Raw genomic sequence first — 13,271 nt, forward strand, 5'->3', positions numbered from 1 at the left:
CAGTGTTTTAGACCCAACTTGCCTGAACTCCTCAATTATGGGACAAGAGTCCCTCCCCTAGTACTCAGTCCTGATGCTTCTTCTTCAAGGCAGGGAGCTCATGGGGAGCCTCCAGAACACCAGACTGGGGACTCAGGACTTAGTGGCCCTGCTTTAGCTCTAATGACCAGTGCACTAGTACCTTGGGGTTGTGGGCTAAATTGTGCCCCCAAGATTCCTATGTTGAAGCTCTAACCCCCAATGTGACTGTATTTGGAGATAAGAGTCAATAAGGAAGGAATTAAGGTTAAATGAGGCCAAAAGGGTGGGGCCCTAATCTGATAGGTTTAGTGTCCTTATAAGAAGAGACACCAGAGAGCTCTCTCTCTGCACACACACAAAGAAGAGATCACATGAACACACAGCAAGACGCAGCTGCCAACAAGCCAAGAGGAGGCCTCAGAATTAAACTACCTTGTTGGCACCTTGACCTTGGACTTCCCAGCCTCCAGAACCGTGAGAAATAAATTTCTGTTGTTTAAGTCTCTCAGTCTATAGTATGCTGTTATGGCAGCCAGAGCAAACAAAGACACCTGGGATATCTCTTTGCCACCGTTTTCTCTTAACTCTTTCCAATCCGTCTCAATTCAAACAATTGTGCTCAAGTCAAACACATTCTGTCAGTAGATATTTACCAACATCTTCTATGCCAAGATACTCAAGGGTACGGCAGATACAGCCCCTGCCCTCCAGAAGCTTTTGGTTGAGTATCACTTTGCTGTCTGGCTGCCCATTTCCCCTGCTGGACCTAAGGCACTGTCCAAAACCCCAGTCTGGCTGGCTGGAGTCCTGACCCGCCATCCTCTGGTTGGCTCCCTCAGCCCCCAGAATAAAAGACTGACCCTATTCCCCAGTTGCTATCTCAGTTGCTGGTTCCAGATGGTCTGAATACCCAGAATTTTAAAACTAACCACCATATGACTTAAAGTATTAATAGTTTTTATACCCTGTGAAGTTATATCCACTCATCAGCCGAGAGCCCATCACACTCTGACTCCTGTCTAGGTGTGGACTATGGATGTTTGTTCCAGGCAAGCTCAAACTGGCTTTGGGTGCTAAATATTGGACTTCTGCTTAATCCTGCTGGAGGCCAGCCATACAGCCACATCAGTTCCCTCAGGTCTCAGATATCCCAAGGAGGAAGTCTGCTTTGGTAGAAAAGTGTAGTCAGAGACCCTAGTCCTACTATTGACCCTACAACTAAAGAGTAGACAAAAGAACTGAATCTCAGTTTTCCCATCTGTAAAATGGAAATAGCTAGACAAATAGGTTTGTGAGGGCCAAATGAGATAAATAAATTAATCACCTACCAAATCACCGACCAAAGGACTTAGAATGCAGCTGATGACTAATGATTGCTGCTTTGCTTTCTTCCTCCCTTCCCCTGGTCCCAAGCTCCTCCCCTTCTCTACCAGCTCAGATCCTATGACGGTTTCAGTCGAGCCACAGAAAGTCCAGAAGGGTTCTTTCTGCATACTACCCTGGCTCTGTTCTTTACCCTAGATTTAGCTATTAGTAGTTGAACAGACCATGGACAACTGAGCTATGCTGTCCACAGCATAGCAGTATCAATGCTACTTGGATCTTTCATATTTCTATTCTTATATTCTTGCAATCTAAGAGAGTAGTCATGAGGACTCCAGCAGAGAAAGGTTGGACTGAAATGACCTACTAAGTGACTCGGTTATCAAGGGGGGTTGAAACTATGGCAGACACTACTAGTTGTTCACCCATATTTTATAGCACAGCTCTCAACTTCTGGCCAGTCACACGAATGGTCACCTGACTGCCTGGCCAATTACCACATTTCCCAGCCACCCCTGCAGCCTAATGAGGCCTCGTTAACAAGTGCCGGTCAAATATATACACTACCAAATGTAAAATAGATAGCTAGTGGGAAGCAGCCGCATAGCACAGAGAGATCAGCTCGGTGCTTTGTGCCCACCTAGAGGGGTGGGACAGGGAAGGTGGGAGGGAGACGCAAGAGGGAGGAGATATGGGGATGTATGTATATGTATAGCTGATTCACTTCGTTATACAGCAGAAACTAACACACCATTGTAAAGCAATTATACTCCAATGAAGATATTAAAAAAAAAAAAAAAAACAAGTACTGGTCAATAGGATGTGATCAGAAATGATGTGGCCCATTTCCATGTTATGCTTCCTCCAAAGGAATGTGGATGGATTCTTCTGGTCCTTTTTATTCTTCCCACTAACTGGCTGGGAACTGATGAGAAATGAAGCGGCTAATCTGGACCCAAAGTTGGAGGACGTGTTATGAGAATGGCAGAGCTGCCTGATAATCACTTACCTGTACTCTACTACATAAAAGGGAAATACTCTGCCATCCTGTTTAATCCACAGTACTTTTAAATTGTCTCGTTACAACCTCCTAGCCTGCACACTAAACAATACAGAAGTACTTCTCTTTAATCAGGTATAATTGCCTACCTGATGACAGCTTACTAGAATCATAGGTAGTAACTATAAGAAATAAACATCTTTCTGTGACATGAACATGTAAACCTGAAACTTTAACATATCAGCTACCATTATATGTACCTAGTATCTGAATTCTTTTACCAGGTAAATTCCTACCAATCATCCACACCTTTACTACCCAGTTAGTGTCGCATAAAACTGGAAGTCAGGGACCCTACGGCTTTAGTCAGGAACCACTGGCTCACGTTCCAGTTTATGTCTTGCTCCTGATCCTTCCAATTTTGACCTCTTCAATTATTTTTTTCTGTATGGCCTTGCCTGGTTCCTTGAACCTAAATCACAAGACATTCTCCTAGGTCTGACTGGAGACAATCCATACACATCCCTTTGATTATGCTATTCCCAGTTGCTCCATGTAAATATCTTCCTCAGTCTAGCCCCACGTCTAAGAGTCTACATTTCAAGGCAGCTTTTCATAACTCAGTTCCCATAAGCCCCAATACAAGGGCCTACTAATCATGGCCTACCCATCATAACTTACTCGTTTCTCTTGGAAAAACAGGGCTGTGTTCCTATATTTTAATTCAGACAAAGACAAACAAAAAATAAACACCAATATATTCATGTGTACATACACATAATCAGAAAAAAGTATTTTTTTACCTATTTTGCTGTAATTATCTGCAACCAAGTCTTCCAAACCAACCATCTTCCAGAAACTGTCATCCCAGCCTTTCTCTGCAGAGTATGTCCATTTGCACACCAGGGAGCAGAGAGACCTAAGAAAATGGGAGAGAGGTAGAACCAGTAATATGAGCCTGGCTTCCTTTATATTTTGCCTAATACTTGTCCAGATATCTGCAATAGTATTGAAAAAGTAGAATAAACTGAAGTAGGTAATTACTCATCCCTGTTTAAATCAAAAGTCCCCACTGACACCTGTTAATGACTGAGAGCATCTTCTTTCTCTTTCAAAAGGGGCCCAGCCCTTTATTTAGGTCTGGATCAAACAGTGTATGTAAATATTTGTATTTATATCTATATTCATATTTACATGACATTTGTGAGATAAACAGAAATTACAATGACTAGCTACTTGATGATACGGAGCATTATTATTAAGTGTTAGGTATGAAACTGATAATTGTGGTTATGTTTTGAAAAAGGCTTCTTAGCTAAATGATACATACTGAAACACTGATGTATAAAATGATATATTATCTGGGATCTGCTTTAAAAGAGCAAGTGAAAGGGAAGTGAATGGTGCTGCGGACAGAACAGCACTGGCCACGGGTTGATGGCTGTAGGCCTGAGGATGGCTAAATGGGTGTTCGCTATACTTCTCTATTTTGTACATGTTCAAAATTCTCTACGATAAAAAAGTAAAAAAAAAAAGTTCTTGGTACAGATGTGATAACTGCAGTCTAAAGCAATATTTAACAGGAGGAAGACTTGCTTCTGGATGGCGTTTTACTCTCCAGCTTCATTTCTCATCAATTCCCTCTTAGTATTCTACACTCCAGCAATAAAGAATCCTTTGCAGCACTCTGAAAAGGTCACATTCTCGAACACTTCTGTGCCTCTGCCCTACTTCTAGGTGCCTGGAAAATTCTTCCCAGCTTCTTCACCCTGATAACTTGAAACACTTCCTTTAGCCTAGACTGAGACCCCAGTTCTAGTTTAGATGCTCCTCCTCTGGGATCACAGAGCAGGAACCAAATCTAACACAGACCTTATCACACTGTATAATTAACTGCTTCTTTATATATCTTCTTCCCAAGAGTCCCATGCCTTCCAATCTGTTCTCCCTTGTGTCCAGAGCAAACTTCATAAGGTGAAATCTGATGACAACAAACCTTGATTAAAACCCTTCAATTGCTCCTCACTCCCTTCAGGAAAAAGTCCCGTCCTTAGCTGGGCTTGAGCGACCCTCTGTGACATGACCATGCTGACCTCCAGCTTCCTCACTTGCCATCCCCACCCTTGCTTTCTCCATTCTGCAACACTGAACTACTTGAGGTATCCTATAGTGGCCTTGATTGCTCACTTCCCTGTACCTTGAAACCTTTACTCCATTCTGCCCAGAATGTTCTTCCCTGTTATGTGTCTAACTGCTGATTAGCCTTCATGACTCAGTTCAGACTGCCCCTTTTCAAAAAGCCCCAGTGGAGGGCCAGCTGAGTCCAAAGCCTCTTCTCCAAGTTCAATGTGGACATACCTGTATCTTAACACTTAGCACAATGATTGTCTTTGCCCCTTTCCTTCTCTATCTCTGCCACTAAACCAGCAACTCCTTCAGAGCAAAACCAGCCCTAATGATCTCCACATCACCAGTACCTAGTCCACATTCAGCCATATGTCAAGCCATGATGAATACTGATTGAATGGAAGCTCTGGAGAATGAATATGGTCTGTCTGCCTCACCACAGGTAAGTGATAAACCTGGGGAACTCTTGCAGTTTTACAGATAAACCAAAACCTACCTATCTCATAGAGCCAATAGTCTAGGCCTATCTCATTCAGTCATTTACACTGATTCACTCACTCACTTAACAAATATTTAGTATTCAGTCACTATGACCTTGGCACTATGCTAGGCTCTGGGGAACCAGTTATACGCAAAAGACCTGGTCTACTGCTCTCCTAGAAACTGACAATTTAATTGAGGAGACAGTAATCAAACAATCACACTAAAATCACATCCTAACAAAAATGTTCTGAAGAAAGTAGAGAGAGAAATGAGAACTTTTAGCAGGAGAACCTGGTGGGAGAAAGGGGGAGAAAGTGTCAGGGAGGGCTCCACAGAAGAGCTCACATTTTGTGAAACCTAAATGTCTTTTGAAAGCAAACAAATGTTATTTATCAGTATTTTTTTCACATGTGGCATATATGGCAGAACACATTGAGCTAAGTTAAGTGGCACCAATATATTGAAGGAACGCTAGTCCCAGTAGAAACAATACATATGTGCTAAACCCTTCACCTTATTTAAGCAAAATAATTTTTTGAGGTATAAAGAAAGCAGCCATCTATGCAGCATGTTCTGAAGAATATACAATAGGATAACTCTTCCTGGCACAATGCCTGAAATTCCAACTTTTTAGAAGCTATGATAGCTCACTGGAAAGAACAATGCAATGAAACAAAAGACTGTGTGGAAGGATTGCTTCTAATGATCGATCCACATAGAACAACTCTTCACTCCCCAAATGCCCCATTCATTTGCAGACTTCTGTGCCTCTATTCCGCCCCTTCCGTCTTGACTGATTTTTGCTCCTTTCACTGAACCTTGTCTACTTGGAAAACTCTATGTTGTTCTTATGGTCCAGTTCCAATGTGTCCTCTGCACAAGTTTCCTCACTACCTCCAAGCTAACCTCATGGCTGTCTCCTGTGAAGTAGCATTATAACTTGGAAATGTTTCATTGCAGTTCTTAAATGCTGAGGCAGGTTGAGTTCATGGTCCCAAGTCTTCCGCTCTCTACGTAGCCACATACTTTGCCACTTAATTTGTAGTGCTACACCCTCCTCCTCCCAACCCCACGCTGTGGGCAGGGCCGCCTTTCCTACCTCTAGACTTTGGATTCTGTCATGTGACTGGATTTGGCCAAAATAATGAGGCAAAAGTGACTGCATTCCAGTTTCAAGTCTAAGCTTCAAGATACATTATGTGTTTCTGCTTGCTCTCTTGCACTTCTGAGAAGATCACTCAGGGTTAGCCCGTTGGTCCCAGGAGGAGGATAAGAGGTATGTGGGGCAGAGCAATGACCACCAAGCCCAGCCTGGATCACACATCTCCAGGGAGCCAAGACTGGAGGGAGTGAGTCCAGCTGAGAACAGAAGAACCACCCCGCAGAGAACAGCCTAAACGAGCTACCTGTGAGTCAAATAAATGATCATTGTGTTGAACTATGGAGCACTGGTTGTGGTTTATAACAGAGCAACAGTTAAACAGCTCAACACTTTACAGCATAACTAAGCTATTCCAGGTAGACTCCCCCTCCCCACCCCCAATAAGGGCAAGGACAGGGATGTCCAGTTCTCACAGCAAGTTAGAACAAGTGGCCAGAGAGTATGCTTGGCGTGAAGGTGACCAAACCCAGGAGGCAGGAAGTTTTACAGCTGCAGATGCCTCTGGTAAGTCCCTCCTGCATTAGGGTTATTCAGACACTATGAGTGTCCCTCCCATTTGGGTCTCTTTAAATCAACTCTTGGGTAATATGGATCTACGAGAGCAGCACCACTGGCAATACTTAGAGAGGACATGTGAGGCCACAGCTTCTCCAGAAACCTTCAGCAGAGAGGCAGCAAGTACAGGACTTTGTCGTGTTAGTAAGTAAAGGCAAGCTAGCAGCAGCAGAACAAAAGGTTTGCCTCCCTCTGAGGCTTCTATTAGGACCACTGTTGTCGTTCCCTCAGGTGTTTTAGTGAACAACTTGCACTCTCAGGATAGCTATTCACCCTCAGGCAAGCTGACCTATCAGCGCGTGTGTGTGTGTGTGTGTGTGTGTGTTCACGTGCACCTACATTCTCGTATGTGACAGCATGGGTGGGAGGAGTGATTTGTAGGATCAGAATTCAAGATAGGAGCCCAAGAAAGCCAGGGGTTATACTAGCAGGGTGAATTGTTTCAAAGATTGGCAGCAGGAAAGGAGAGCTGAGTCCACCCAGGGAAAAGGGTCTCTCACTATTTGTTCCCTGCCAGCAAGAACACCAGGGCAGAAACTGCTGTATCTTTCACGGCTTTCAGATTTGTTAATGTCAAAGAGACTATAAAAGCCTATAGCCTATATGAGAGTCAAAAGAACATAAACTAAGGAGTAGGCAAAACAAAAATAATACCTAACTTAGGGGACTAGTTTACCTGAGAGAGAAGATCATACAGAACACCTCTAAGAGGAAGGTCTCAGTGAGGTAGAAATGATGAAAACAATTGGAAGAGAACACCAATAATGAAAGCAATGAGAAATCAGAAGGCAGCATAAAAGACTCTGAATTAAAACCACTAACTTTCAATTTTATTAAAAATTTCTATAGGAGAATTAAAAAAACAAAACAAAACACTGGCTCTGTTAAAAATTGAATTAATTGATCTGGAAGACCAAGTGAACGAATTATCTTACTACCTGTAACAAAGACACAAAGGAATAATGAGGGAATAAATAAGAGGCTTGGAGGGCAGATCTGGCAGCCTAACATGAGAATAACAGGAATTCCAGAAGGGATTTTTAAAGAAGAGGAAAAGGAAAAAAAAGAAAAGATGAAGGAGATGTTCTAATTAAACAAATACAGCACTAGTTTTTATTTATTTATTTATTTATTTAAACTGGCTGAAGCAAGATTTAAGCCTGCAGTGAAAAGTCTCATTAAGTCCAGGAAGTGAATCCAGGAAATACTTGAAGTTCAAGCATAAACAGAAAATTATACAAGCTTCCAGACAGAAAGAATAAGTTACTTACACAGGCAAGAGATTCAGCCTAGCTAAGGAATTCTCATCTACAACTCTGGAATGTAGAAGACAGTGGAAAAATGTACAGACCATTAAGAAAAATGATCCAAAAATCCTATATCCAGAAAAAATATTATTCAGCTGTCAGGGAAAGGAAAAGATTTTCAACGTGCAAGGATTCAAAAGTAAACTTCCCATATATGTTCTCTGAGGACAATACTTGAGAAAGAACATAACCAAAAAACAACTGCTTCTGAGCAGCTATCTCAACAGAGAGGAAATCAAAGACTAGAGGAAGCAGTGGTGGTGAACCCTGATATTAATTCATATTCTCTCTCTTTCTCTCTCTCTCTCTCCATAGTGTGTGTACATACATATATATACATACACATGTATATATGGGTACATACATATTTAAATCTAAATAGATGATGATCATGTAAACAGGAATTTGTAATATTAAGCTTTCCTGAAACACAACAGGTATGCTATATTAGAAGGAAAATCTAATGATAGCCTGGAACTGAAAATATTAAGTTAGCAAAACATCCAAGTCAGACATTGGACAAGGGGTACATAGGAAAAGGACTTTGTATGTGTGGGCAGAACATAAGTTTAATGTTGGTTGTAAGAAATGATAGGGTAATCACTAATGGAAAAAAAAGCTTAGTAGAATGCTCAAATTAACAAGGAATAAAAAGGTAATAAAGAGAGAATTAACAGTGAAACCAAACTAAACCAATTAAAATAAAAAGAGAGAGCAAGTAATGTAATATAAACAAAAATAAAATATAAAGAATAAAATCAATTATTTCAGTTATTACAACAAATGTGAATGAGCTGAATTCTACAACTGGTTGAAAGATAATAATCACACTGGGGTTAAAATTAAGGGATATCTTGCTTACAATACAGTTTTTAAAAAATGTGATAAAGAGGTTTTGTTTTTTCTTTTAAAAAAAAAGGGCAGCAAAGAAATGGCAAATACAAATTTTTAAAACTATGACAACATAAATATCCGAGTAGAATACAAGATCAAAGATATTAGCAAAACAAAGAGGACGACTCCAATGACTAAATGCTCAAAGAAGAATATTACCGTTCATTTAATTTTATGAACTAAACAACATAATGTGAAACATATAAAATAAGAGCTCTTAGAAATAAAAAAAAGGCACTTGAAAAGAGAGACAATTTATTTAAAGATTTTATTATTCTTTGAGAATTTGAAGAAACAGGTAAACCAAAAGAATACTACTACTATTATTGAAGAATTAAAAGACTCCAATGCAGTCAACAAACTCAAAAATTCTATATATTCATATGGGGGAGAGAAAGGAAGAATGTTTTACAATACAAGCAGAGACCAGATGGGTAAAGTGGTATTTCACAAAGAAATTTAGAGGTTTAAAATATTTTACTGGAAAAGAAAGATGTCTGAAAATTAATAACCTAAGCAGGTAACATAAGAAATTATGAAAAACAGTAATAGATTAAACTGAAAGAAAGATCAAAAAGGAGTAGTAAAGATAAAAGCAGATGAAAGACATAAAATAGCAAGATAAAATTCAGGGAATCAACAGAGCCAAAACATGGTTCTAAGAAAAGACAAATGAAACAGAAAAGCCTCCAGTAAAAACTGAGGAAGAAAAAAGAAGAGAATGTAAAAATAACAAATACCATGAATGAAAATGGGGGCTATAACTACAGATAAAGCAGACATTAACAGGAAAAAAAAAAGGAATTACATGAATAACATTATGCTAGTAAACTTGAAAATTTAGATGAAATGGACAGCTTACTAGAAAAACAGAACTTATCACAACTGACTCAAAAACACAGGAAACCTTCATAAATTTATTACCATTAAAGAAACTGAGTCAGCAGTTAAAAATCACTGCTCAAATAAAACTTCAAGCCCAGATGGTTGTACTGGAAAGTTCTAACAAATGTTCAAGGAACAGAGTACTCCAAAATATTTCAGAATCTAGAAAAAAAAGGAATGTTCCCCAAGTTAATTATACAGGTAGGATAACTATGTTACAAAAACCAAGCAGAGATAAGAAACAAAAATCAGAGGTCACTCTCACATTATGAATGAGAACATAAAAATTCTAAATAAGACATGACCAAATTTAATATAAAAATGCAGAAAAAAATACATCAAGAACAACATTCAAGAGTGTTTTAATAACAGAAGATACATGGATGTATTTTACCACAGTATTTTATTAAGAGAGAGAAAAATGATCAACTCATATTGAAGAAGAGAAAATATTTGATGAAGTTAAATGCCACATCAAGACAGAAACTCACTAAAGCGGAAATAATAGAAGCTTCTGCTTCTAACCATGATGGAGTAACAGAGACTGGATTTTACCCTCCTGCCTTAAATAACTAGAAAAGTCCAAGTAAACATAAGAAGCAACTGTTTTCAGACCTTGAACAAGCGGCAGCACAGGTCTGTGATCCCTGAGAGAAGGAAACAATGGGGTTAGCCCTAAGATGGTGCTGGCTTTCTGCCTGGAAGCACACACCAGACCACAAAGCAGAAAGAGGGATGCCAAGGAAAACACAGCAGTATCATAAGCTAAGGGGACTGAGATCAGAATCCAGGGAATTTAAGGCAGCTGGAAGCACAGACTTCCTAAGAGGAGGTAGCAATGCAGAAAGAGGGCCCTGAAAATTTGCACAAGTGTCCCATGAACTCTTTGCTGACTACTGAGATGTAGATATGCACACTGACACTCCGTGAGGTCTGATGAAGGAGTGACTGGAAATCTATGAGCGAACAGTGCTGAGTTCACGAAGAGCTAGGAGTCACCTGAGTTACTAAAATTAAGAGTGGAACATCCTCACCGATCACTTGAGACATTCAGTGGAGACCCCAAAAGACACATGCCTTAGCAGTGTGACTACACTACCTGCACTAACAAAGTTTAAAAAGAAGTCTACAAAGGATAAAACTAAGCCCAAAGTACATTAATAGCCTCCCACGCAAAGTAGCTCAACAATCCTTAAAAGAAGCCAATAAAATCCAGACACTCACAACATAAAACTGACCCTGTTAGCATCTAATAAAAAATATTTGGGGGACTGGTTCAAGATGGCAGAGTAGAAGGACATGCACTCACTTCCTCTTGCAAGAGCACCGGAATCACAACTAACTGATGAACATTCATCAACTGGAAGACACTGGAACTCACCAAAAAAGATACCCCACATCCAAAGACAAAGGAGAAGCTGCAGTGAGATGGTAGGAGGGGCGCAATCACAATAAAATCAAATCCCATAACTGCTGGGTGGGTGACTCACAAACTGGAGAACACTTATACCACAGAAGTCCACCCACTGGACTGAAGTTCCTGAGCCCCACGTCATGCTTCCCAACCTGGGGATCTGGCAATGGGAGGAGGAATTCCTAGAGAATCAGACGATGAAGGCTAGCAGGATTTCATCGAAGGACTTTGACAAGACAGGGGGAAACGGAGACTCCACTCTCGGAGGGTACACACAAAATAGTGAGCACATGAGGACCCAGGGGAAGGAGCAGTGACCCAAGAGGATACTGAACCAGACCTACCTGCTAATGTTGGAGGGTCTCCTGCAGAAGTGGGGGGTGGCTGTGGCTCATCGCAGGGACAAGGACACTGGCAGCAGAAGTTCTGGGAAGTACTCCTTGGCGTGAGCCCCTCGAGAGTCCGCCATTAGCCCCACCAAAGAGAAGGGTAGGTCCCAGTGCTGGGTCACATCAGGCCAAACAACCAACAGGGAGGGAACCCAGCCCCACCCATCAGCAGACAAGTGGATTAAACTTTTACTGAGCTTTGCCCACCAGAGCAACACCCAGCTCTACCCACCACCAGTCCCTCCCATCAGGAAGCTTCCACAAGCCTCTTAGATAGCCTCATCCACCACAGGGAAGACAGCAGAAGCAAAAAGAACTACAATTCTGCAGCCTGTGGAACAAAAACCACATTCACAGAAAGACAGACAAGATGAAAAGGCAGAGGACTTTGTACCAGATGAAAGAACAAGATAAAACCCCAGAAAAACAACTAAATGAAGTGGAGATAGGCAACCTTCCAGAAAAAGAATTCAGAATAATAATACTGAAGATGATCCAGAACCTCAGAAAAAGAATGAAGGCAAAGATCTAGAAGATGCAAGGAATGTTTAACGAAGACCTAGAAGAATTAAAGAACAAACAAACAGAGATAAACAATACAATAACTGAAATGAAAAATACACTAGAAGGAATCAAAAGGAGAATAACTGAGACAGAAGAACAGATAAGTGACCTGGAAGACAGAATGGTGGAAATCACTGCCGCAGAACAGAATAAAGAAAAAGAATGAAAAGAAATGAAGACAGCCTAAGAGACTTCTGGGACAACATTAAACGCATCAACATTCACATTATAGGGGTCCCAGAAGGAGAAGAGAGAGAGAAACGACCTGAGAAAATATTTAAAGAGAAAACTTCCCTAACATGGGAAAGTTGAAAACTTTCCCTAACATGGGAAAGAAAATAGCCACCGAAGTCCAAGAAGCACAGAGAGTCCCAGGCAGGATAAACCCAAGGAGAAACACACTGAGACACACAGTAATCAAACAGAGAAAATGAAAGACAAAGAAAAATTATTGAAAGAAACGAGAGAAAATCGGCAAATAATATAAAAGGGAACTCCCATAAGGTTAACAGCTGATTTCTCAGCAGCAACTCTAAAAGCCAGAAGCGAATGGCATGATATATTTAAAGTGATGAAAGGGAAGAACCTACAACCAAGATTACCCTAGCCAGCAAGGATCTCATTCAGATTCGGCAGAGAAATCAAAGCTTTACAGACAAGCAAAAGGTAAGACAAGTCAGCGCCACCAAACCAGCTCTACAACAAATGCTAAAGGAACTTCTCTAAGTGGGAAACACAAGAAAAGGACATACAAAAACAAACCCAAAACAATTAAGAAAATGGCAATAGGAACATACATATCGATAATTACCTTAAATGTGAATGCATTAAATGCTCCAACCAAAAGACACAGGTTCGCTGAATGGATAAAAAAGCAAGACCCCTATATATGCTGTCTACAAGAGACCCACTTCAGACCTAGGGACACATACAGACTGAAAGTGAGGGGATGGAAAAAGATATTCCATGCAAATGGAAATCAAAAGAAAGCTGGAGTAGCAATACTCATATCAGATAAAATAGACTTTAAAATAAAGAATGTTACAAGAGACAAGGAAGGACACTATGTAATGATCAATGGATCAATCCAAGAAGAAGATATAACAATTATAAATATATATGCACCCAACATAGGAGCACCTCAATA

General features: G+C 40.5%; 1 protein-coding gene across 5 annotated transcripts in view; it reads right to left on the minus strand.

Moving 5' to 3' along the window:
• FGGY (FGGY carbohydrate kinase domain containing) overlaps window positions 1–13,271 on the minus strand; it is a 412,972-nt gene that overhangs the window by 250,130 nt on the left and 149,571 nt on the right. For all 5 annotated transcript variants that reach the window (XM_061186510.1, XM_061186511.1, XM_061186512.1 and 2 more), the window contains one exon: window positions 3,148–3,263. In XM_061186510.1, the coding sequence (XP_061042493.1) occupies window positions 3,148–3,263 (116 nt within the window). The remainder of the gene's footprint in view (window positions 1–3,147; window positions 3,264–13,271) is intronic.

This window comes from Eubalaena glacialis, chromosome 3, assembly GCF_028564815.1.
Source record: "Eubalaena glacialis isolate mEubGla1 chromosome 3, mEubGla1.1.hap2.+ XY, whole genome shotgun sequence".
In the NCBI taxonomy this organism is placed as follows: domain Eukaryota; kingdom Metazoa; phylum Chordata; class Mammalia; order Artiodactyla; family Balaenidae; genus Eubalaena; species Eubalaena glacialis.